Source organism: Oncorhynchus keta, chromosome 4 (genome assembly GCF_023373465.1).
Source record: "Oncorhynchus keta strain PuntledgeMale-10-30-2019 chromosome 4, Oket_V2, whole genome shotgun sequence".
In the NCBI taxonomy this organism is placed as follows: Eukaryota; Metazoa; Chordata; class Actinopteri; order Salmoniformes; family Salmonidae; genus Oncorhynchus; species Oncorhynchus keta.
In genome coordinates, this window is record NC_068424.1 from 54517938 (window position 1) to 54541935 (window position 23998).

At 44.1% G+C, this 23998-nt stretch overlaps 2 protein-coding genes across 5 annotated transcripts; both read left to right on the plus strand.

Annotated features, from left to right (window-relative positions):
* The first annotated feature begins 306 nt into the window (after nucleotides 1–306).
* LOC118384034 (uncharacterized) lies at nucleotides 307–5258 on the plus strand. Of its 4 annotated transcripts, none has more exons than XM_052510259.1 (7): nucleotides 307–518; nucleotides 953–1029; nucleotides 1353–1472; nucleotides 2626–4019; nucleotides 4133–4247; nucleotides 4336–4487; nucleotides 4604–5258. In XM_052510259.1, exons 2-7 carry the CDS (start codon nucleotides 958–960, stop codon nucleotides 4950–4952), a joined length of 2202 nt encoding a protein of 733 aa, XP_052366219.1. In that variant the 5' UTR covers nucleotides 307–518; nucleotides 953–957; the 3' UTR covers nucleotides 4953–5258. The 4 variants fall into 4 exon arrangements, with proteins under 4 accessions (XP_052366219.1, XP_052366220.1, XP_052366222.1 ...); XM_052510260.1 differs by having other exon boundaries at nucleotides 1356–1472; XM_052510262.1 differs by lacking the exon at nucleotides 953–1029.
* A 12003-nt stretch (nucleotides 5259–17261) lies between these two features.
* LOC118378211 (zinc finger protein 252-like) lies at nucleotides 17262–23754 on the plus strand. The gene is made up of 4 exons (XM_035765175.2): nucleotides 17262–19733; nucleotides 20633–20727; nucleotides 20827–20914; nucleotides 21019–23754. The coding sequence occupies exons 1-4, from the start codon at nucleotides 19445–19447 to the stop codon at nucleotides 21864–21866; spliced, it is 1320 nt and encodes a 439-aa protein (XP_035621068.1). The 5' UTR covers nucleotides 17262–19444; the 3' UTR covers nucleotides 21867–23754.
* Nucleotides 23755–23998: the final 244 nt, after the last annotated feature.

Below are 23998 nucleotides of genomic sequence, written 5' to 3' on the forward strand. Positions count from 1 at the left end.
ATATCAAAGATCTGGAAAGATTCTGCATGGGGGAATGGTCTAAGATCCCTCCCAACGTGTTCTCCAATCTCATAATTTGTTGGGGTGTGTTGTTACCCTCCCAAGAATAGAGTGCTGAAGTAATACTTTTGACCCTTATCCTTTCTAGATTTTTCTCTGAGCAATTGTATTAGTATAAAATAATATAACTTTCTATTTGATTATGGACCCCACTGTATATCGGTATGAATCTGGTTGGACATTACAGGACATTAGCATTCTGCTGAGAGAGAGACAGGGGGGGGGGAGAGAGAGAGAGAGAGAGAGAGAGTGAGAGAGAGAGAGAGAGAATATTCACATCTTACTGATTCACTGGTCGCTGAAGTTTATTAACACTGTATTGAGAGCCAGAAAAACAGAAAGAGAGTGAGGTGTTAAGACAAACAGGACAGACAGAAGTGGACACTGACTTAATAGAGAGAGGGAAAGCAGGACACAGTGACCACAGCGAACCCAGAGGGCTATAGGTACCACACAAGGTAAGGGCTGCACCTCTCCTACCACTCAACTCACACGCTTTTATCAACATCAAAGATTCACTGCATGTGTACGTGGAAGTGTTGGTCTCTGTATGTCTTGGTCTCCATGTATGTGTGTTGAACTGTGAACTGTATTGATTGTTACTATTTCTGTTAACTCTTATATCTGAATGACTGCATTTACTTTGAGATTAAATAGGCCATTAGGGTCCTTGGGATCAGGGTAAGAATTCAATTTAATTTGAGTAGAGTCCCAACTATGCAAATCTGTTTGCTAGGGCTTGACTTGAGAATATAATATGAGTGTGTATGTGTGTGTGAGTGTGTTTGTGTGTGTCTGTCTGTCTATGTATGTGTGTATTTGCACCCACGTATACATGTGTGTACTTATGCATGTTTGTGTGTGTATGTGTCTGTGTCCCCATGGTTTCCAGAGCAGATGCAGCTGTCCGGGCTGTTGGACTGTGCCGATGTCACTAGCTCTATTTCTGGAACCTGTGTTGTTCTGCAGGTCAGATAAAGTGACTTGGAATCCTAGCGAAGGCAGGAGGGGGGCAGGGGACACTCACTAACCACACACATGAGAGCACTGACAGAGAGATATAGACAGACAGAGACAGAGCGGTAAAGAGAGAGAGAGAGAAAGAGAGCAAAAGAGAGGGAGAGAGAGAGAGAGAGAGAGAGAGAGAGAGAGAGAGCAAGATAGATTTCTGCCTAGAACTTTGAGGCTACACTGATTGATGGAATGGACGTTGAATGAACATAGATATTGAATGATCAGGGGCAATTCAATAACCTTGGAAAGGAAGAGTCTGATTTGACTTGATGTTTCAGAAGAAGTTGGACAAACAGACAAAGGAAGTCCATCAAACCATGGATGATGTATCACTCCACCAGGAGGATTCTGGGAACGATGGAACAGCCAACCAGATAGAGGACAACAACAACAATCAGGTGTGTGTGTTGATGAAGGAAACACACCCCAAAAACAGATACAGACAACCCCAAGACAATATGCATACAGAGACAAACCTCAACCACCTACAGACAAACAAATACACACTTTTTTCAAGAAACAAAAACACATACAACATCAGCCATGTAGCTTTACCATGAGGTGGCAGAGTTGTATTTGCGATGTGGTCCAATGTAGTATTTGGAGCGAAGATAGTGGGAGGGGTTGGTGGTGGTCATGGCTGGGCAACACCTGTTCCTGTGCCAAATTCTGGCACAGGAATGTTGCAGCCTTTCTCTCTCTCAACACACACACACACACACACACACACACACACACACACACACACACACACACACACACACACACACACACACACACACACACACACACACACACACACACACACACACACACACACACACACGTCCATCCTATTTTCACTGATGAGTCACTACCCTGAAACATGACCAGGAGTGACACCTGGGACAGTCCCTCAAGTGCACCGACCTAACATAAATCCAACATACTGTATTATCTGCAACGTTATATATCTTAAAAGTAGGTTGAATATTTGCATTACATAAAAACAACATAAACATGTAATATGTTTCAGTTGTGACTTATTAAAGTCATGGAACATTATGATAGTCATGTGTAATATTACAGCCATAAACAACTCTGTACATGTGTTCTGAGTGTAACAGTATAGACTTTACGTCCGTCCCCTCGCCCCAACCTGGGAGCAAACCAGGGACGCTCTGTACACAGGCAACAGTCACCCTCAAAGCATCGTTACCCATCACTCCAAAAGCAGCGGCCCTTGCAGAGCAAGGGGAACCACTACTTCAAGGTCTCAGGGCGAGTGACGTCACCGATTGAAACGCCACTAGCGCGCACCACCGCTAAATAACTAGCCATTTCGCATCGGCTACATGAGCACCAAAGTAACTATGGGGATTCCCTAGAGTGAAACAGACTAATTTCCTAGTTTAGTACTTAACTATGTATAATGTCACTTTACATAGTCTCTCCCCTCAACAACTGATATAAAATCAGGTCTCTGACAACAGTTATGTCCTATAACCCTAACCAAAACTACCTCAAGTGCTCAGAATTGCCAATTGTAATCTTATCTGGTTTGTCTCTCAGACAGAGAGAGAGGCTCCAGTCCAGGAGTGTGACCCCCCGAAGAGAGAGCACCTGGCGGAGGACACAGTGGAAGGTCATAGGGTCAAGTCAGGGGCTAATAGGGCGAAAACTCCAGAACAGGCAACAGGGGCTAGCATTGAAAACATAGAGGAGTCTCAGCCTGTAACCGACGCCAATGAGGTTAATGGTGAAGAGACTTGTAAGGGTGAGGAAGGGCCGTGTCATGGTGCAGACACCGGAGAAACAGAAGACCCCAAATTGGTGAAAGGAGAGGGGGAAAGTGAGATGGAGGTGCACAAGAATGGAAAGGGGCAAGAGGTGGTCAAGAATGGAGAGATTGAGAAAAAGAAAGAGGAGCTGAAAGAGGACAAAGAGAAGGGGGGAGAAAAGAAAGAGGGGAAGGGGGGGGAAAGAGAAAAGAGAAAAGGAGATGAAGAGAAGAGGACAGACAGAAAAATAAAGGCAGGGAAGGGAGAGGCAAGGAAGGGAGAGGCAGGGAAGGGAGAGGCAGGGAAGGGAGAGGCAGGGAAGGGAGAGGCAGGGAAGGGAGAGGCAGGGAAGGGAGAGGCAGGGAAGGGAGAGGCAGGGAAGGGAGAGGCAGGGAAGGGAGAGGCAGGGAAGGGAGAGGCAGGGAAGGGAGAGGCAGGGAAGGGAGAGGCAGGGAAGGGAGAGGCAGGGAAGGGAGAGGCAGGGAAGGGAGAAGCAGGGAAGGGAGAAGCAGGGAAGGGAGAGGCAGGGAAGGGAGAGGCAGGGAAGGGAGAGGCAGGGAAGGTAGAAGCAGGGAAGGGAGAAGCAGGGAAGGGAGAAGCAGGGAAGGGAGAAGCAGGGATGGGAGAGGCAGGGAAGGGAGAGGCAGGGAAGGGAGTGGCAGGGAAGGGAGTGGCAGGGAAGGGAGAGGCAGGGAAGGGAGTGGCAGGGAAGGGAGAGGCAGGGAAGGGAGAGGCAGGGAAGGGAGAGGCAGGGAAGGGAGTGGCAGGGAAGGGAGAGGCAGGGAAGGGAGTGGCAGGGAAGGGAGAGGCAGGGAAGGGAGTGGCAGGGAAGGGAGAGGCAGGGAAGGGAGTGGCAGGGAAGGGAGAGGCAGGGAAGGGAGTGGCAGGGAAAGGAGACGGAGAGGCAGTGAAGGGAGAGGAAGGGAAGGGAGAGGGAGGGAAGGCACCAGAGAACAAGAGCAAACCGGTAACAGAAAAGGAAGGGGCGGGAGGAGGAAAGGTTAAAGAGAAAAGCAAGGAGGTGGAGAAGCAAGGGAAGACCAAAAGAAAGAGTGTCTTGAATCCCACCGCCTCTACCTCATCCTCTGCAGCCCCCTCTGTGATCCGACCCCGGAACTCTGCCCGCTCTGCCCGGATGTCCAGAAAAAATGACATCATAGCAAAGTTCCAGCAAAATGCACCTGAGTAAGTTATGACATGTATAATGTGTCCAATGTGTATAATTAAATATATAATCTGTATTAATATAACAACATTCTAATGGGGAGAGTTGTATTTGTCTTTTGACTTATTTTAAGGACACCGGTTGTCCGCAACTTCAAACTTCAGAGATCATCTATGGCTGTGGCAAGTGGGGCATCAATCAAACAGAAAGTGCTTTCATGGTGTGCCAACAAAACACGCAACTATGAGGTGAGGGGATGGTCATGGTCATGCACAAGAGACATAAGAAGTGACATCTGGGGAACCATAACCATGCTTGCCACCCTCTCTTTCCCAGGGTGTTTCCATAGAGAACTTCTCATCTTCATGGTGTGATGGGCTGGCGTTCTGTGCACTCATCCATCGCTTCTTCCCAGATGCTTTTGACTTCTCAGCCCTGAACGCATCTGAAAGAGAGAAGAACTTCACCCTGGCCTTCAACACAGCAGAGTACGAAGCTGTATGTGTGTGTGTGTTTGTGTCTGAGTGTGCGTGTTGTAAAGTAATCATCCTCTCTCTCTCTGTCTCTCTCTCTCTCTTTCTCTCTCTCTGTCTCTCTCTCTCAGGACCATGGCTGACTGCTACCCCCTGTTGGAGGTTGGTGATATGCTCCTGATGGGGAACAGACCAGATCCTATGTGTGTGTTCACCTATGTCCAGGCTCTCTGTCATCACCTCTCCAAAATAGAGAAGGAGAAGAAGGACAAGGAAGAAAAGGAGAAGAAGGACACAGCAGAGGAAAAGAAGAGTGAAAAGATGACCGACGGAGAGGTAGAAACCACTACAGAGAAGAAAGAGGAGGAGAGTGTGGGAGGGGAGAACAAAGGAAAAGATGGGAAAGAGAAAGAGAGCTCAGCGGTGGAGGGAGAGAAAGACAAAAGAGAAGTTGTAGTGTTAGTTGAAGGGCAGGCTTAAGCTAACGCTAAAGATACATTGAAAAGACCAAAGGAGAGAGATTCAGAAAGACTTAAGCGACATCATGAAGTAGAGTCTTACAGTGTTCAACGCGATTGTGTGTGTAGCGTATATGAGCATAATTTCTTAAAGAGTGACACATTACTACTGTGTATTCAAAAGCTGGCTTTGTGAAGGTTTGGAATTATGCTCAGATTCCAACAATGTGTGTTAATTGTAACCTGTTGTGATATTTTAAAAATGATTTAACATGCTGTGTTTTGGAACTTTGCGCAGAGGAACATTAAACGTCAATGTGTATTATAATGTATTCTTTTGATTTATTCTTCAGACAGACCACCCATGTATACTACCATTCAAAAGTTTGGGGTCACTTTGAAATGTAAAATAACACCAAATTGATCAGAAATAAAGTGTGGACATTGTTAATGTTGTAAATAACTATTGTAGTTGGAAACAGCTGATTTTTTATGGAATCTACATAGGTGTACAGAGGCCCATTAACAGCAACCATCACTCCTGCGTTCCAATGGCACGTTGTTTTAGCTAATCCAAGTTTATCATTTTAAAAGGCTAATTGATCATTAGAAAACCCTTTTGCAATTATGTTAGCACAGCTGAAAACTGTTGTTTTTATTAAATAAGCAATTAAACTGGCCTTCTTTAGACTAGTTGGGTATCTGGAGCATTAGCATTTGTGGGTTCGATTACAGGCTCAAAATGGCCAGAAACAAAGTCCTTTCTTCTGAAACACAGTCTATTTTTGTTCTGAGAAATGAAGGCTATTCCATGCGAAAAATTGCCAAGAAACTGAAGATCTCGTACAACGCTGTTTACTACTCCCTTCACAGAACAACGCAAACTGGCTCTAACCAGAATAGAAAGAGGAGTGGGAGGCCCTGGTGCACAACTGAGCAAGAGGACAAGTAGATTAGAGTGTGTAATTTGAGACACAGATGCCTCACAAGTCCTCAACTGGCAGCTTCATTAAATAGGACCCGCAAAACCCCAGTCTCAACGTCAACAGTGAAGAGGCAACTCTGGGATGCTGGCCTTCTAGGCAGAGTTCCTCTGTCCAGTGTCTATGTTCTTTTGCCCATCTTAATCTTTTAATTGGCTAGTTTGAGATATGGCTTTTTCTTTGCAACTCTTTGCTTGCTATGGATCTTTTCATTGAGACCACACTAAATAGCCAATAGGCACACTTGATATTGCGCGCCCAGCGGAGAATCAGAGATGAGGGGCGGCATCGGGCATCGATATATAGCCTAATAAGTAACTTACATAAAACACTGAGAAATATAGAAATTCAATCAATTATAAATTACATGAATTATATTGTGTAGTTTCTGTCTTTATGTTTTATGTACCATCTTTTTAAGCACATGACCAAATGAATTTTCCCCTGGTGGGATAATAAAGTTGATCTGAATCTGAATCTACTCCGCTGGACTTGATAAAACATGTAAAAAACTCCCCATGACTGAAATTGAACAAGCATGACCTTCCCCCATTTTCCTCCAGGTAGCAATCCTGTAAAGTTCGATCCTTCCCTAATATGATGATAACGATGTAGACTGTGTAGAGGTCAGCAGTTATGGTATGGCTTGGATATTTTTTTTTAGAAAGGATCACAGACAGTTGTTGTGTTGTGCACTGAAGTCGATTCTGCTGCAAACATTTCTTAAACAGAAGCAAATGTAACGACATGTGGATGGACCCACCTCAATTTGTCCAATAGAAACTCTCGTTCCTTTTTGCAACTGTGTGGACAAATGATTACACCCCAGATAAGCTAGGTGCTGGCAAGACTGCAAGACTCCACTTTGGATGCATGCAATTGTTCTGTAGCCTTCGGGGCCAACGCAGGCACAGATAATTCATCCATGAATAGCGGTAGCATTAATCTCACCATCGTTGTTTTTACAATGAGAAAGTGACTGAAAACCACGTTCCTTTTTTAATGGAAGGATTTGTATGGAAAGCCAAGTGAAGCCAACATTACATGGATACTTATGTAAATGAGGTATTTTACTTTTTTTTTTTATAAATTTGAAAACATTTCTAAAAACCTGTTTTCGCTTTGTCATTATGGGGTATTGTGTGTAGATTGCTGAGGATTATTTTTTATTTAACCCATTTTAGAATAAGGCTAGAACGTAACAAAATGTGGAAAAAGGCAAGTGGTCTGAATACTTTCCAAAGGCACTGTAGTATATGTTTGTGTGTCAGATATTACCTACGCTACCATCGACGACTGTCGGTGAGCAGACAAGAGGTGAGGCTGGAGGTGAGGTTTTTGCCAGAGCCCATGGACATTATTAAATGCATCTAAGAAGCAGAAAATAAGCAACAAATAATGTCAGTTTACATACATTATGTTTCACAATTGGATTCTCAAATGTATCAAAGTAATGAAGTGGGTTACCTTCTGTATTTGTACCAATGATGAGCCTGTGAAAGCTGTTGCCACTGACAGGTGAAGGTTGCTGGCCGGATACTCGCCAATATGTGGCTGACTAATCCATTCATAGGAATGCTCACAGTGAGGGCATGTCTGCACGAAGCTGATGACGGCCCCCTTCCTGGTCTTCTCTATGCTGCATGTTCGGCTGCAAACTGGACATCTCTTGAACAACTGCAGCAGGCAATCTTATAAAGTGGTGTTGACTGGGAGGGCCTGTGACAGGGTGATATAGTAGACAGCCAAGTGGTAAATTGCATTTTGTTCTAAAGAAAGGACCAAGCTTTTTGCTAACGCACTTCACAACCAAAATACATCTACTAGCTGTATCTGGTTGGCTGAGGAATTAGCCAACTATTTTATCAAGCCGGGTATATTTTTATAAAACTTTTCACATTTCATAGAACACAATGTGCCTGTTGTTGTTGATGAAGCCATCTGTGTCATCAGGGCCTTAACTAGGGTATCAGAGACCTCATGTTCTTTTCATAAGAATCGATCTTGACTCTGGCAACAATAGAGATGTCACAAGGGTCCTTGTGTTGCATGGCACACTTTTATTCTGAGGTCTTGCCTGACAAGCTGTGAAAATATTGAACAGTGAATGAAATTATTTTTGGAGGTTGCTAAACCATTGCAATCACATTGCTGGACATGTTATGATACCCACCTTTGCTCCTTCTGGTAGGTCCCGGCATCCGTTCAAGACCAGAGCATCAGTCTGGCACCTAACTGTGCAGTTTGTTTAACAGAAAAACAGGGTCAATGATTGTCATCATCCCTCAATTATAAACATACTGTAGCTCGAGAAATAACATAATCTCGTTTGTAAACTAATTCTATGCTTTACAGACTGACTGCCTCCAGATTTGATTAGATTCAGGCCGGTGACGCCGTTACACTATGCAACTAACTGTGATGTGTTTTGATATGGCCCTGGGTTGGTGTGAGTTTGTTGCTGCTAGTTAGTACACTGTTTTAGTCAGACATGAGTTAGCTTGTACCACCATAGCTGCATCCAATATTTATTTGTGCCCTAGACATGGGTGGCACCTTGGAGTCTAATGTGACTGTTTCGTCTAAATTACACAAATGTAGTGGCATGGAAATACTATGACAATTCTGAAGTAGGCCAATAATTTGTAGGAAACAACTTTGCAATATGATGCCGTCAACATTTACTTAAGAGAGATGGCAATGTTGCCATGACTGTTACTAGCAAAGTTGGTCAAAAATAGATATTGTTACTTCCTCAGATCTCTAGTAACACATTATACTCAATATTATGTTGCTTTATCTCTAGTAGCCCATTATACATTTGTGTTACATCACAAATTCCTCCTCTACAGTGTTCTATTCATACAGGGGTTTGAAGATTCACTCTAGTGTTCTATTGAAAAGAATAGGAATAGGAATAGTAATTTCTCCTTTATATAGCCCTTCTTACATCAGCTGATATCTCAAAGTGCTGTTGTTACGGTTTTCTTTCTCCTCTTCCTCTGAAGAGGAGGTGTAGCAGGGATCGGACCAAAATGCAGCGTGGTTATTATGATACATGTTTAATAAAAGATCAACACGAACAATACAAAACAATAAACGTAACGTGAAAACCTAAACAGCCTATTGTGGTGCAAACTAACACAGAGACAGGAACAATCACCCACGAAACACTCAAAGAATATGGCTGCCTAAATATGGTTCCCAATCAGAGACAACGATAAACACCTGCCTCTGATTGAGAACCACTCCAGGCAGCCATAGACTATTCTAAACAACCCCACTAACCACAATCCCATGACCTACAAAAACCCCAAGACAAAACACACCACATAAATAACCCATGTCACACCCTGGCCTGACCAAAATAATAAAGAAAATACTAAGACCAGTGCGTGACAGAACCCCCCCCCCCCAAGGTGCGGACTCCCGGCCGAACACCTAAACCCATAGGGGAGGGTCCGGGTGGGCGTCTGTCCACGGTGGCGGCTCCGGCGCGGGACGTGGACCCCACTTCAACAAAGTCTTAGTCCGCATGCACCACATCCTTAAATTGGCAACCCTCGCCGCCAACCTTGGCCTAGTAAACCTAACCAAGGGCCCCACTGGACTGAGGGGCAGCTCCGGACTGAGGGACCGCTCGGGACTGAGGTAGCTCGGGACAGCTCGGGACTGAGGGGAAAGTCAGGACTGAGGGGAAGCTCAGGCAGGTTGATGGCTCTGGCAGGTTGTTGGCTCTGGCAAGTTGATGGCTCTGGCAGATCCTGGCTGGCTGGTGGTTCTGGCAAATCCTGGCTGACTGGTGGTTCTGGCAGATCCTGGCTGAATGGCGGATCTGGAAGATCCTGGCAGACTGACTGCTCTGGCTGCTCCATGCTGACTGGTGGCTCTGGCTGCTCCATGCTGACTGGCGGCTCTGGCTGCTCCTTGCAGACTGGCGGCTCTGGCGGCTCCTTGCAGACTGGCGGCTCTGGCGGCTCCTTGCAGACTGGCGGCTCTGGCGGCTCCTTGCAGACTGGCGGCTCTGGCGGCTCCTTGCAGACTGGCGGCTCTGGCGGCTCCTTGCAGACTGGCGGCTCTGGCGGCTCCTTGCAGACTGGCGGCTCTGGCGGCTCCTTGCAGATGGGCAGCTCTGGCGGCTCCTTGCAGACTGGCAGCTCCTTGCAGACTGGCAGCTCCTTGCAGACTGACAGCTCCTTGCAGACTGACAGCTCTGGCAGCGCTGAACAGGCGGGAGACTCCGGCAGCGCTGTAGAGGAGGAAGGCTCCGACAGCGCTGAACAGGGGGAGACTCCGGCAGCGCTGGAGAGGAGGAAGGCTCTGGCAGCGCTGGACAGGCGAAGCGCACTGTAGGCCTGGTGCGTGGTGCTGGCACTGGTGGTACTGGGCCGAGGACACGCACAGGAAGCCTGGTGCGGGGAGCTGCCACCGGAGGGCTGGTGCGTGGAGGTGGTACTGGATAGATCGGACCGTGCTGGCGCACTGGAGCTCTTGAGCACCGAGCCTGCCCAACCTTACCTGGTTGAATGCTCCCGGTCGCCCTGCCAGTGCGGCGAGGTGGAATAGCCCGCACTGGGCTATGCAGGCGAACTGGGGACACCGATGTGTAGAGTCGGCTTCATGACACTTGGCTCGATGCTTACTCTAGCCCGGCCGATACGAGGAGCTGGTATGTACCGCACCGGGCTATGCACCCACACTGAAGACACCGTGCGCTCCACCGCATAACACGGTGCCTGCCCAGTCTCTCTAGCCCCCCGGTAAGCACAGGAAGTTGGCGCAGGTCTCCTACCTGGCGTCGCCATACTCCCTGTGTGCCTCCCCCAAAGACATTTTTGGGGCTGACTCTCGGGCTTCCATCCGCGTCGCCTTGCTGCCTCCTCATACCAGCGCCTCTCCGCTTTCTCCGCCTCCAGCTCTTCTTTGGGGCGGCGATATTCTCCAGGCTGAGCCCAGGGTCCTTTTCCATCCAACTCATCCTCCCATGTCCAGTACTCCTCGCGCTGCTCCTGCTGCCGCTGCCTGTCACCACGCCGCTTGGTCCTGTTGTGGTGGGTGATTCTGTAACGGGATTCTTCCGTCGAAGGAGAGGCGGACCAATACGCAATACAATCAACCGTAAAAACACAACACCAAACATGCTACCTAAATATGGTTCCCAATCAGAGACAATGACTAAACACCTGCCTCTGATTGAGAACCACTCCAGGCAGCCATAGACTATTCTAAACAACCCCACTAACCACAATCCCATGAGCTACAAAAACCCCAAGACAAAACACACCACATAAATAACCCATGTCACACCCTGGCCTGACCAAAATAATAAAGAAAACACAAAATACTAAGACCAGGGCGTGACAGCTGTACAGAAACTCAGCTTAAAACCCCAAACAGCAAGCAATGCAGGTGTAGAAGTACGGTGGCTAGGAAAAACTCCCTAGAAAGGCCAGAACCAAGGAAGAAACCTAGAGAGGAACCAGGCTATGAGGGGTGGTCAGTCCTCTTCTGGCTGTGCCGGGTGGAGATTATAACAGAACATGGCCAAGATGTTCAAATGTTCATAAATGACCAGCATGGTCAAATAATAATAATCACAGTAGTTGTCATGGGTGCAACAGGTCAGCACCTCAGGAGTAAATGTCTGTTGGCTTTTCATAGCCGATCATTGAGAGTATCTCTACCGCTCCTGGTGTCTCTAGAGAGTTGAAAACAGCAGGTCTGGTACAGGTTGCACATCCGGTGAACATGTGAGGGTTCCATACCGCAGGCAGATGGACTGGGGACAGCAAGGAGTCATCACGCCAGGTAGTCAGGAGGCATGGTCCTACTAGGGCTCAGACTTAGAGAGAGCATACTTAAATTCACACAGGACACCGGATAAGACAAGAGAAATACTCCAGATATAACAGACTGACCGTAGCCCCCCGACACATATACTACTGCAGCATAAATACTGGAGGCTGACTCAGGACAACTGAGCTTTGGAGGAATATGCAGATTTAAAGAGGAGTCTGTAATTTGCTTTCTTATGATCATGATATTTTCCTCAAAGAAGTTCATGAATTCATCACTGCTGAAGTGAAAGCCATCCTCTCTTGGGGAATGCTGCTTTTTAGTTAGCTTTGCGACAATATCAAAAATAAACTTTGGATTGTTCTTATTTTCCTCAATTAAGTTGGAAAAATAGGATGATCGAGCAGCAGTGAGGGCTCTTCGATACTGCACGGTACAGTCTTTCCAAGCTAGTAGGAAGACTTCCAGTTTGGTGTGGCGCCATTTCCGTTCCAATTTTTTGGAAGCTTGCTTCAGAGCTCTGGTATTTTCTTTATACCATGGAGCTAGTTTCTTATGACAAATGTTTTTAGTTTTTAGGGGTGCGACTGCATCTAGGGTATTGCACAAGGTTAAATTGAGTTCTTCAGTAAGGTGGTTAACTGATTTTTGTCCTGTGGCATCCTTGGGTAGGCAGAGGGAGTCTGGAAGGGCATCAAGGAATCTTTGGGTTGTCTGAGAATTTATAGCTCTACTGATGAGTCATGCTATCCTCATGTAATCTAAGGTCATGTACCCTCGTTACTAATGAGACGTGTAATCATGGTATCTCCAATGAGACATGTTATCATGTTATCCTCGTTACTAATCGAGACATGTTATCCTATGAGGCATGATATGTATGAGATTTCTGAGACGTCATCCTCTACCTCATTCACTCAGAATTGTTTTGTTACATTTCAATCTCTTATTATGCAATTTTCAATCAGATTATTATCCATATTTTGATCTTGTTATCCAAATTTCTATCAGCTTTGTATACAAATTTCAATCAATCAGCTTAATATAAAAATGTCAACCTTATTATCCAAATTCCAATCTTAAATAGTAATAATTTCAATCCATTTAGTATCAAAATTTAAATCAGCCAAATTTCAAACAGCTTAATATACCATATCTCACAATCACACAACTTTCACATCCACATTTGCTTAGTACTATTCCCAAACACAATCGGTAATCTTCCTTATTACCCATGTACATCTTCAACGATTCTCTTGTTGTTACTTTCTATGCACCATATGTATCTCCTGTACATATTTAATAACACCACGTATTCAAAAATACCTTGTGTTATTTGTAGGGGCTGCAGACCACATAGACGTTTCTTATAAATGCCTCCAGTCTCACGCCCTCCAGGTGTCGCTTATTTTCCCCGGTGTATTTATCCCTGTGTTTCCTGTCTCTCTGTGCCAGTTCATCTTGTCAAGTCAACCAGCATGTTTTTCCCGTGCTCCTGCTTTTTCTTATCTTTCTTTTGCTAGTCCTCCCGGGTTATGACCCTTGCCTGTCCGGACTCTGACCTTGTTATGATCTTCTTGCCTGTCCATGACAATTCTCTTGCCTGCCCCTTGGATACTGATAAATATCAGAGACTCTAACCATCTGCCTCCTTTGTCTGCATCTGGGTCTCGCCCTGTGCCCTTATATAAAGACAGCTGTCAGCGGGGCTTTCCATGGTGCAGTTACTTCCTCGCTCTAGTCTTCTCATAAAACAAGTGAATATCCTTCTCTCAATAAGACTATGGGTACCTTTTAATGCATTGCTCACCTGAATTACATTAATTGACTTACTGGAATTCAGAAGACATGTCCCTGAGAAGTTCGCGGATCTGGTATCTTCCCCCGGGCAGCTCTCAGTAAAAGTCTGGTCTGGGCGGGTTCACGTCGTCTTTGGTCAGACGGGAAATTCCTTTATTCTTTCCCACCCGGGAATGTGGCACCGGTGTCTCCCTCGCAGACCTTCCCTGGGATGCTCCACAGGTGGAATCACTGATCCAGTTCATGACAACAAATTGTTGTGGATATTCTTACACAGGACACTCAAAGTCAATATTAAATTAAGCACTCTTTATTGTCAGCAAGCTGGAGAGGTCACAGTCAAACTTAGATGCATAAAGTACCGGTCTGAAGTCTCTCACGGGGCAGTCCCATTAGTTCTCTTATATACCGCACAAAAGTCATATTTGCATGATTTAGCTTAATCAAAATGAATTAATCATTAACGTTTGCTTCATTCATGTGACAGACCAATACCTCACGAGGCTTCTTCTCTCTAAGCTGAGACCTTGAAACTGAGATCTTTTGTTCTCCAAATAAGGGTCTGGGCGTACTGCCAAATTGCAGATACTGATAGTGAGGGTTCTTTCAATCAGTCACCTGAAAAGCACAAACATAGAACACAGAAATGTATAAATAGAAAAGCACCAACATAAAATGTTCCATCACACTAACAAAGTTCATCAAAAATAGCTAGCAATGCTAATGTTAAAATATGGTGGTCCCCTCAATCTTAGTTAGCTGGCTAAAGTTATACTGCATCTGAAGTCAATCTGGCAACATCATAATCATGACAAACGGTTTTCCTACTAATTATTTGCCTTCTTTTTTTAATGTTATCGTGCTGCCAAGCCAAATCCGAGTTGTATTGAGGTAGGCTAACGTTAGTTGCCACTAGCTAGCTAACGTCAGATATGCTAGCAATTCTAGTGATAATGATTATCAAAATATACATGACTAGATACATAAACAGCAATCTATGGTCGCTAGGCAAAGAGCATTGGGCCAGTAACCGAAAGGTTGCTGTTCTGAATCCCCGAGCCGGTAAGGCGAAAAAGTCTGCTAACAACAACTAATTCACAGGTGCCGATGACATGGATGTCGATTAAGGCAGTTCACCTCTCTGATTCAGAGAGGTTGGGTTAATTGCAGAAGACACATTTCGGTTGAATGCATTTGGTTGGACAACTGACTAAGTTTCCCCATGTTGGCATATGAGTTTTTGATAAATCTAATTCAAATTGCAAAAATAGAAGTGTATACGTTTTTTCAGAAATTTTTGTATAAAGATGGAATATAGCATCAATCTGCATTAGATTTGTGGCAATATATCATACAACCTGACATTTAAGAATTTAAAGTTGTGTATTTGTTGTATATATTTGCACTTTCTACTGAAAAGGATGATGGTCTGGTTAATAAGAGATGCTGGAAGATGGAGCTTGAATTGGATGGCATTGGAAATGTTGAATGGGAAAATAAGCTAAATTCATATTAAAAAGAAAACAAAGTGTTGATGATTCCCCATCGTATCTGGTAGGAGTACGTTTTCTGGGATTATGTACACACGACTTGGTGAATCCAATGAAAATATCCAAAGTGGTGGAGAAAGCAAAGTAAAAGTCAAATCTGTGAAGATCACGAGAAGTATCAACTGGAATTACATGGATCTCTCTCAATTTGGAGATTATCGTGTGTTGTGCTTTGAGCTACAGCGCAGGGCACCTATTAAATTAGTCATTTCTTGAGTTTTGGAAGAAGTTGACATTGAAATGTTAAATGAGATTCCTGGAGTGGTCAATGTACGCTTGATGAATCGTGTGGTTAATGGCAGGAAGGAGAAGAGTCGTCTGTCCTTGTCAGTGGCGATTTTAACATGTAAATCTTGATGGGGCAACTCAACCAAGTTTTTTAGGTGCATGCCAGCAAAACCACTACACAACATTTGATTGTTTTATTAGGCCTATGTGGTCTAAAAAAGTAAGGAAAATACAATCACGAGGATCCACTTTTATAGACAATATACGGACACACATTGCGCTAACATTACAACCCTTGAAATATCAACTGGAATAACAGGGTCTATTACTTAACTTTTTGTTTAACAAAAATATATATGAATGGGAAGAGATTGTCACTGGCAAACATGGTTACAGACCAAACAACATCAAATAGTATCTCCACCTCGTGAAGAAAAGAACATGAGCTAATTATAATACACAAAGTAAGCAAAAGAATGAAATAATTCCAACATTGACTAAAATTCTAAGATACGAATGAGATATACCTATATAAGCAATATAATAATTGTACAAACTATGGTTTAAGGGAACGATGCGTGGATACGAGGCAAGCCGTAATTTCGATTAAGACATTAATGAGCGAGTAGTTGATATAACCATTTTTTCAGCACTTTTGGGCTGAACATGGGCTGTTCTTACAGTATTCTGTACATCAAATCAGAAACATAGGACAAATAACGTGGGCATATAAGCAGACAATGAAGGAGCTTACAATATTCGATGAATACATTTCTGTGCACCACCAAGTCAGAACAGTAGGCTAAATTCTGAGGGGGACAGATTCCAAATTCTTAAGGTGAGGCACATGGACTATTAACAGCTTACTACACAACATACACTTAGTATTACTTTCTTAGCTACAGGATACATATCTCCCTGGCATATGACACAATTTATGCAGCAGCATACAGTACATTTTTGGACTGTTCTTATGGCGGCAGGTAGCCTAGTGGTTAGAGCGTTAGGCCGGTAATTGATAGGTTGCTGGATCGAATCCCCAAGCTGACAAGGTAAAAAACTGTTGTTCTACCCGTGGGGCCAGACAAGGCAGTTAAACCACTGAGAAAATAATTGTAGACAGACAAGGCAATTAACCCACTAGCCTGTCATTGTAAATAAGAGTTTGTTTATAACTGACTTGCCTACTTAAATAAAAAAGTTATGCTGTGCTAACTTGAATGTTGAGCTGTGGTCCTTGTGTGCAAACTTAGTCATTCTCTGGATTTATGGTGCTTTCAAGACAACTGAGAACTCTGAAAAAACAAGGTTGAATCATGACGTCAGTGATCTTCAGGTCGGAGCTCTAGAAAGAGGCCTGAGTTCCCGAGTTGGATGACCGTTCAAAACCTATTTTCCCAGTCGGAGCTAGTTTTTTTTCCGAGTTCCCAGTTGTCTTGACCGCAGCAGAAATCATGCCAGATTGACAGCATGGCCATTGTATTCAACCTTTTCTGGTCCATGGTGTTGCATGTGAATGTTTATCCTTTTAAACTTGGAAAATAGACCCTTTCAGACAGATGTTTTAAATCCTTAAACCCAGACTTGGACCACACACCCTCTCCACCTAATAGCAGGCAAGGGAAGGAAAATAGTGATTGCTTTGTGACGCTTGCAGTTAGCCATTGATTCCTTCAAAACCATTCATTATTACATTTGTGACTTTCGGCTTGTTGTGTAATGTTTATGTCCAATGGCCGATGAGCGCTGATAAGTATTATCTATAATTTATCTTCATATGAAAAGGATTTGCCAGGAGATTGTTGATGTGATTCATGATAATGACTGCTTGTCTAATTTGCTAGCTAAGATTGTGAAAGTATGACGTTGACATGAACAGTCCAATCAAAGCTACTTTAGAAAAATATGATTTGACGTAATTTTGTGTGGCCAATGACATTGAGCCTTCATGGACCGCTACTTCTAATGTAAATCTGTGGCAGCACCCAAAGGGGCTTGAATTGCCTAGCTCTCCCTGTAGATTCTGCGGAGACATAGTGTCCCCATGAGTGATTGAGCCAATCACGGCGCAACTAGAGAAGATTACCAATGCCTAAACTCTGTATTTTCGCTGGCTGCCACTACCACCACAGAAAGCACTGAGCTAGACTGAAACACCCGCCTTACTCAAGAAAGAGACCATGTTTGTATGCGGATGTATTATTTTTATTGAACCTTTATTTAACTAGGCAAGTCAGTTAAGAACATATTCTTATTTACAATAATGGCCTACCAAAAGGCAAATGGCCTCCTGCAGGGACAGAGGCTGGGATTAAAAATAAAATATATATAAATATAGGACAAAACACACTTAACATACGGCACTTAACAAGTTGAAAAGAAGTCAAGAAGGTTTGACATCATCTGACCTTGCTATATTGTTGTTTTAGGTCGCTCTTCAAGAAGAGCGGTTCAATTGTTGTGAAGAAGGCTTCAGGGTGCCCAAGAAAGTCCAGCAAGCACAAGAACCGTCTCCTAAAGTTGATTCAGCTGCGCGATCGGGGCACCATCAGTACAGAGCTTGATCGGGAATGGCAGCAGGCAGGTGTGAGTGCATCTGCAAGCACAGTGAGGCAAAGACTTTTGGAGGATGGCCTGGTGTCAAGAAGGGCAGCAAAGAAGCCACTTCTCTCCAGGAAAAACATCAGGGACAGACTGATATTCTGCAAAAGGTACAGGGATTGGACTGCTGATGACGGGGGTAAAGTCATTTTCTCTGATGAATCCCCTTTCCGATTGTTTGGGTCATCTGGATAAAAAGCTTGTCCGGAGAAGACAAGTGAGCGCTACCATCAGTCCTGTGTCATGCCAACAGTAAAGCATCCTGAGACCATTCATGTGTGGGGTTTCTTCTCAGCCAAGGGAGTGGGCTCACTCACAATTTTGCCGAAGAACACAGCCATTGAATAAAGAATGGTACCAACTCATCCTCCGAGAGCAACTTCTCCCAACCATCCAGGAACAGTTTGCTGATGAACAACAGTATCAAAAGTGATAACTAAATGGCTTGGGGAACAAAACATTGATATTTTGGGTCCATGGCCAGGAAACTCCCCAGACCTTAATCTCATTGAGAACTTGTGGTCAATCCTCAAGAGGCGGGTGGATAAACAAAAACCCACAAATTCTGACAAACTCCAAGCATTGATTATGCAAGAATGGGCTGCCATCAGTCAGGATGTTGCCCAGGAGTTAATTGACATGCCAGTGCAGATTGCAGAGGTCTTGAAAAAGAAGGATCAACACTGCAAATATTGACTCTTTGCATCAACTTCATGTAATTGTCAATAAACGCCTTTGACACATATGAAATGCTTGTAATTATACTTCAGTATTCCATAGTAATATCTGACAAAAAAAATTCTAAAGACACTGAGGCAGCAGACTTTGTGAAAATTAATATTTGTGTCATTGTCTAAACTTTTGGCCACGACTGTACAGTTGTCACGGCAAAAAGTCAAAATGGCTATATCGTAAAAATTGGTCTCAATTTAAGGTTAGGCATAAGGTTAGCAGTGTGTTTAGGGTTTGGTTTAAAATCACACCTGCCAAAATAATACGTTTTCATCCCAAATGCCTCTGATCTGGCGGACTCACTAAACACAAATGCTGTGTTTGTAAATTGTGTTGGGATGATGGAGTGTGCCCATGGCTGTCTGTAAAATAAAAAAAAACAAGAACATCGTGCAGTCTGGTTTTCTTAATACAAGGAATTTGTTGTATAGCATTTACTTTTTACTTTTACTCAAGTATGACAATTGCGTACCTTTTCCACCACAGTACATTTAAAACCAGATGCTTTTAGACTTTAACTCATGTAGTATTTTACTGGATGACTATCACTTCAGTCATTTTCTATTAAGTTATCTTTTACTCAAATATGACAATTGAGTACTTTCCCCACCAATGTCACTAATCAATGATCTTTCATTCCAACGATCCTGTGGTGATTTAGTACACCATATTTGCTACTCCCAAAAAAGTCAGCGGACATCTTCGTATAATTACGGTGAGCTGCGTTATTCACCGGAAGTCGTTTTGTGTACACAGACAGACGCGTCACAGTTTGTCTGATCTTTTCCAATTTCTCCCTCTTTCGTTAATCTCGCCAGCTATCGATGTCAACAAACATGCAGGCTCATCTGTCTGTACAGACACAACTTGCCTCGATAATGGACGTGCTTGCTAGAGCAGCCGTTGACGAGATAAGTCAACTATTTTCCGAAAGCTCGGCTGATTTGCAGTTGGAGATTTCTCGCAGCTACAAAGAAAACGAAGCTCTGAAAATGAGGATGAAGGTGATGAAGAACGAGCTTTTCACCCTGCGACTACAAAGGGCGAGTACACCGCGGGGCAGTCGCTTTTCTTTCAGCAGAACTTTATGCAGGCCTCGGGGGAAACTCGCAGGTTGGTTGAGGCTCTCACACTGCTATCTGGGAGACATGGGTGTATCACAGATGATCCATTATATTAACCAGAGACTCGAGTGGCCGGTCTAACAAAACGTCTTAAAAAATGGAAGGCATTCGGGAGGAGACTCTGTCAGGTGGGACCGTTCTAGCCAACGAGAGGGCAGATACGCATGTGAACAACGGGCACAAAGTCACTAAATCAAAAAAGGCTACATCATAAAAATTCATGAAAACAAACATTTGCTATTTGGTCTTAATTTAATGTTATACATTTGGTTAGGGGTTGGTTTAAAATAACATTTTAAGAAGATAGGTTGTAGAAATGGGCGGGGTTTAGGACTTTGTCTGAGGTAACTAGTGACGACCAGGCACAACTCTGATATAAAGTGTTTTTTCTCAAAGTTGCCGGGATGTCACGTGACCTACTTATATTCGTACACTCCAAACAACCGAGTCATTACAACACTTATATTCGATCAAATAAGCCACACATAGCAAATAAGAAAAAAAAAATTGTTAACCAAATTCGACACTTTCATTCACCTCCATACAAAGACTTCGCTTGGTGAGAAAAAATCGCCACCTGCTGGAAAATACAGATTTTGGGCCAAGTTATCCCTCTTGCATCGCCTCATCATCTCTGGGTGGATTCCGTTGGATTCCGTTTACTTCAAACGAAAAACATTTTGCAACATAAACAACCGTTTATATTGGCCAAATTTAGTTTGGACCCTTCTCGTTTTGTTCAGTTTTCTTCCATTTGCTTCCTAAAGTAAACTGTTTTCTCTAGGACAACAGGTTTTGCAACTGAATCCGACTAATGAATACCCTCCAGTCAATTGAACATAATATGTTGGAAGAGGAATGGTTTTTGACCTTTGCTCTCCCTCATAGATAAGACACCTGAGCACCAGACATCCATTTACAGCAGGGATGATGCCCCAATTACAATAGGGGAAGAGGAGATACCATCCACAGTCAAAAAAGAGGTGAGTGGCAATATTAACTCATCACACATTTCTGACATAGGCTACTACTACTCTAGAAATATTTACATGTCTGTGTAAATGTGTGTGTTTATGGTTCAGTGTGCAGATGTGGAGAGTCCAGATGTCATCTTGATAAAAGATGAGGAGGGTCCTGACGATGACTTTGGAGGATGTGGGCCAGATGCAGGTGTGTAGAGGACGAAGAAGAGAAGGAAGAAAATGATGGGATGGTATATAGACAATTGACAGCCAGATAACTACCAGATGATATTATCGTTTTGTTTCCTGTAGGTCATGACGATATTTGTGGTGAGAATGTTACCATGGTGACACCACAGCCGGAACATGCCACCCAGAGACTAGGTCACGATGAGGGACCATACAGCATGAATGACCCTCACGGTCATGGTCAAGGTGAAGGAGCGCTGTGCAGCGTGACCAGTACTGAGAACTACCCTTTCTTCAGAGCCCCAGAACTACCTCAGAGTTTGCCCTCACACTCTGGTCTGCTGCCGAACCACACAATCTGCCATCAGATACAGCTGAACACTCATTCTATTGGGGAACCACTGCAAGGCAACCCCCAAATGAGGGGCTTGCAGAGTGACAGAGGGAGTCTGCCGAGAGGGGATACAGGAGGACGGGGTCTGAAAATCGTACAGGTAGCTTCCCTAGAAACCACCCCAACGACCCCAACAACAACCATGGTAACAGGGAGTGTGACTGTGAGGCGCCCTAGTCTTGTAAACCAGTTCCAGCGCCACCATGTCCCCCATGGTACCAAGCCGTTATTCTGTAGCGACTGTGGGAAGCGCTTCTCTCGCCGGCTTGACTTGATCCGCCACAGAGCGGTCCACACAGGAGAGAAGCCTGTCATATGCAACCTCTGTGGGAACTCGTTTGTCAACAAGACGACACTGAGGGTCCACATGCGTATTCATACAGGGGAGAAACCTTACATGTGCTCCCTGTGTGGGAAGGGTTTCACCCAGAATGGCAGCCTGACCATCCATCTGAGGACCCACTCTGGGGAGAAACCCTACAGCTGCTCCCACTGTGGAGCCTCTTTCAACAACCCCAGCAACCTGCGCAGACACATGGTCACACACCCAGAGCAGGCAGGGACGCTGACACTCTGACACCCAAACTCACCGGTGGCCAGTGGGGCTTTAGGTTCTTTATTTTTCTTCAGCATTCTCTCATTCTTGTTCTCATTCAATTCCATATATGCTTTATTGGCATAAATGGGTTGTTGCCACTGTGGCCAAAGCAAAGTATATGAAGTATTACATAAATTAACAACGTTTTTGAGCAAAAATAATCATATACAGTGAACAAAAATATAAACGCAACATGCAACAATTTCTAAGATTTTACTGAGTTATAGTTCATATAAGGAAATCAGTCAATTGAAATAAATCCATTATGCCTTAATCTATGGATTTCACATGACTGGGAATGCAGATATACATCTGTTGGTCACAGATTTTTTTTTTTTAAGTAGGGCGTGGTGTGGATCAAAAAACTAGCCAGTATCTGGTGTGACCACCATTTGCCTCAAACAGTGCAAATCCTCCTTTGCATAGAGTTGATCAGGCTGTTGATTGTGGCTTGTGGAATGTTGTCCCACTCCTCTTCAATGGCTGTGCGAAGTTGCTGCATATTGGCGGGAACTGGAACATGCTGTCGACAATGTCGATCCAGAGCATCCCAAACATGCTCAATGGGTGACATGTCTGGTGAATATGCAGGCCATGGAAGAACTGGGACATTTTTAGCTTCCAGGAATTGTGTTCAGATCCATGTGACATGGGGCCGTGCATTATCATGCTGAAACATGAAGTGATGGTGGTAGATGAATTGCACGACAATGGGCCTCCAGGATCTCGTCACGGTATCTCTGCACATTCAAATTGCCATCGATAAAATGCAATTGTGTTTGTTGTCCGTAGCTTATGTCTGCGCATACCATAACCCCACCGTCACCATGGGGCACTCTGTTCACAATGTTGAAATCAGCAAACTTCTCACCCACACAAGCCATACATGCTGTCTGTCATCTGCCCGGTACAGTTCAAACTGGGATTCATCCATGAAGAGCACACTTCTCCAACGTGCCACTGGCCATCGAAGGTGAGCATTTTCCCACTGAAGTCGGTTACGACTCCGAATTGCAGTCAGGTTGAGACCCTGGTGAGGACAACGAGCTTCACTGAGACTGTTTCTGACAGTTTGCAGAAATTCTTCAGTTGTGCAAACCCACAGTTTCATCAGCTGTCCGGGTGGCTGGTCTCAGACCATGCCGCAGGTGAAGAAGCCAGAGGTCCTGGGCTGGCGTGGTTCACAATGTGGTCTGCGGTTGTGAGGCCGGTTGGACGTACTGCCAAATTCTCTAAAACGACGTTGGAGGCAGCTTATGGTGGAGAAATTTACATTACATTCTTTGACATTAACATTACATTCTCTGGGAACAGCTATGGTGGACATTCCTGCAGTCAGCATTCCAATGCTCCCTCAACTGGAGACATCTGTAACATTGTGTTGTGTGACAAAACTGCACATTTTAGATTGGCCTTATTGTCCCCAGATCATGTTGTTTAATCAGCTTCTTAATATGCCACACCTGTCAGATGGATGGATTATCTTGGCAAAGGATAAATGCTCACTAACAGGGATGTAAGCAAATTTGTGCACAACATTGAGAATAAGATTCTTTTGCATATGGAAAGTTTCTGGGATCTTTTATTTCAGCTCATGAAACATAGGACCAACACTTTACACGTTGCGTTTATATTTTTGTTCAGTTTATATCAACAAAAACAATTAATACATTCTCTCACACTTCCCGCCCCAGACTGGAACCCACATCTGTCCCGTCGCTCTTATTCTTCCCATCTCCCTGATTTATACTCTGTTGTCTGTCTCTGATTTAATGCACATACTACATAAAGTTACTGTATGAGTAGATTTTAGTAAGTAACCTACTCTGGCCGAAATAAATAAACAGTGTGTTTTGATATGAAGGAATGAATGAGCAAATGCTTTTTTTCTGACTCAGTGGCTGCACTACTAAGCCAATACTCCTATATATAGTGCCTTCGGAAAGTATTCAGACCCCTTGACTTTTTCCACATTGTTATGTTACAGCCTTATTCTAAAATTCATTAGATTTCCCCCCATCTGCACACAATACCCCACAGTGATAAAGCAAAAACAGGTTTTTAGAAAATTGTCCTAATTTATTAAAAACTGATATCAGTTATTTAAGTAT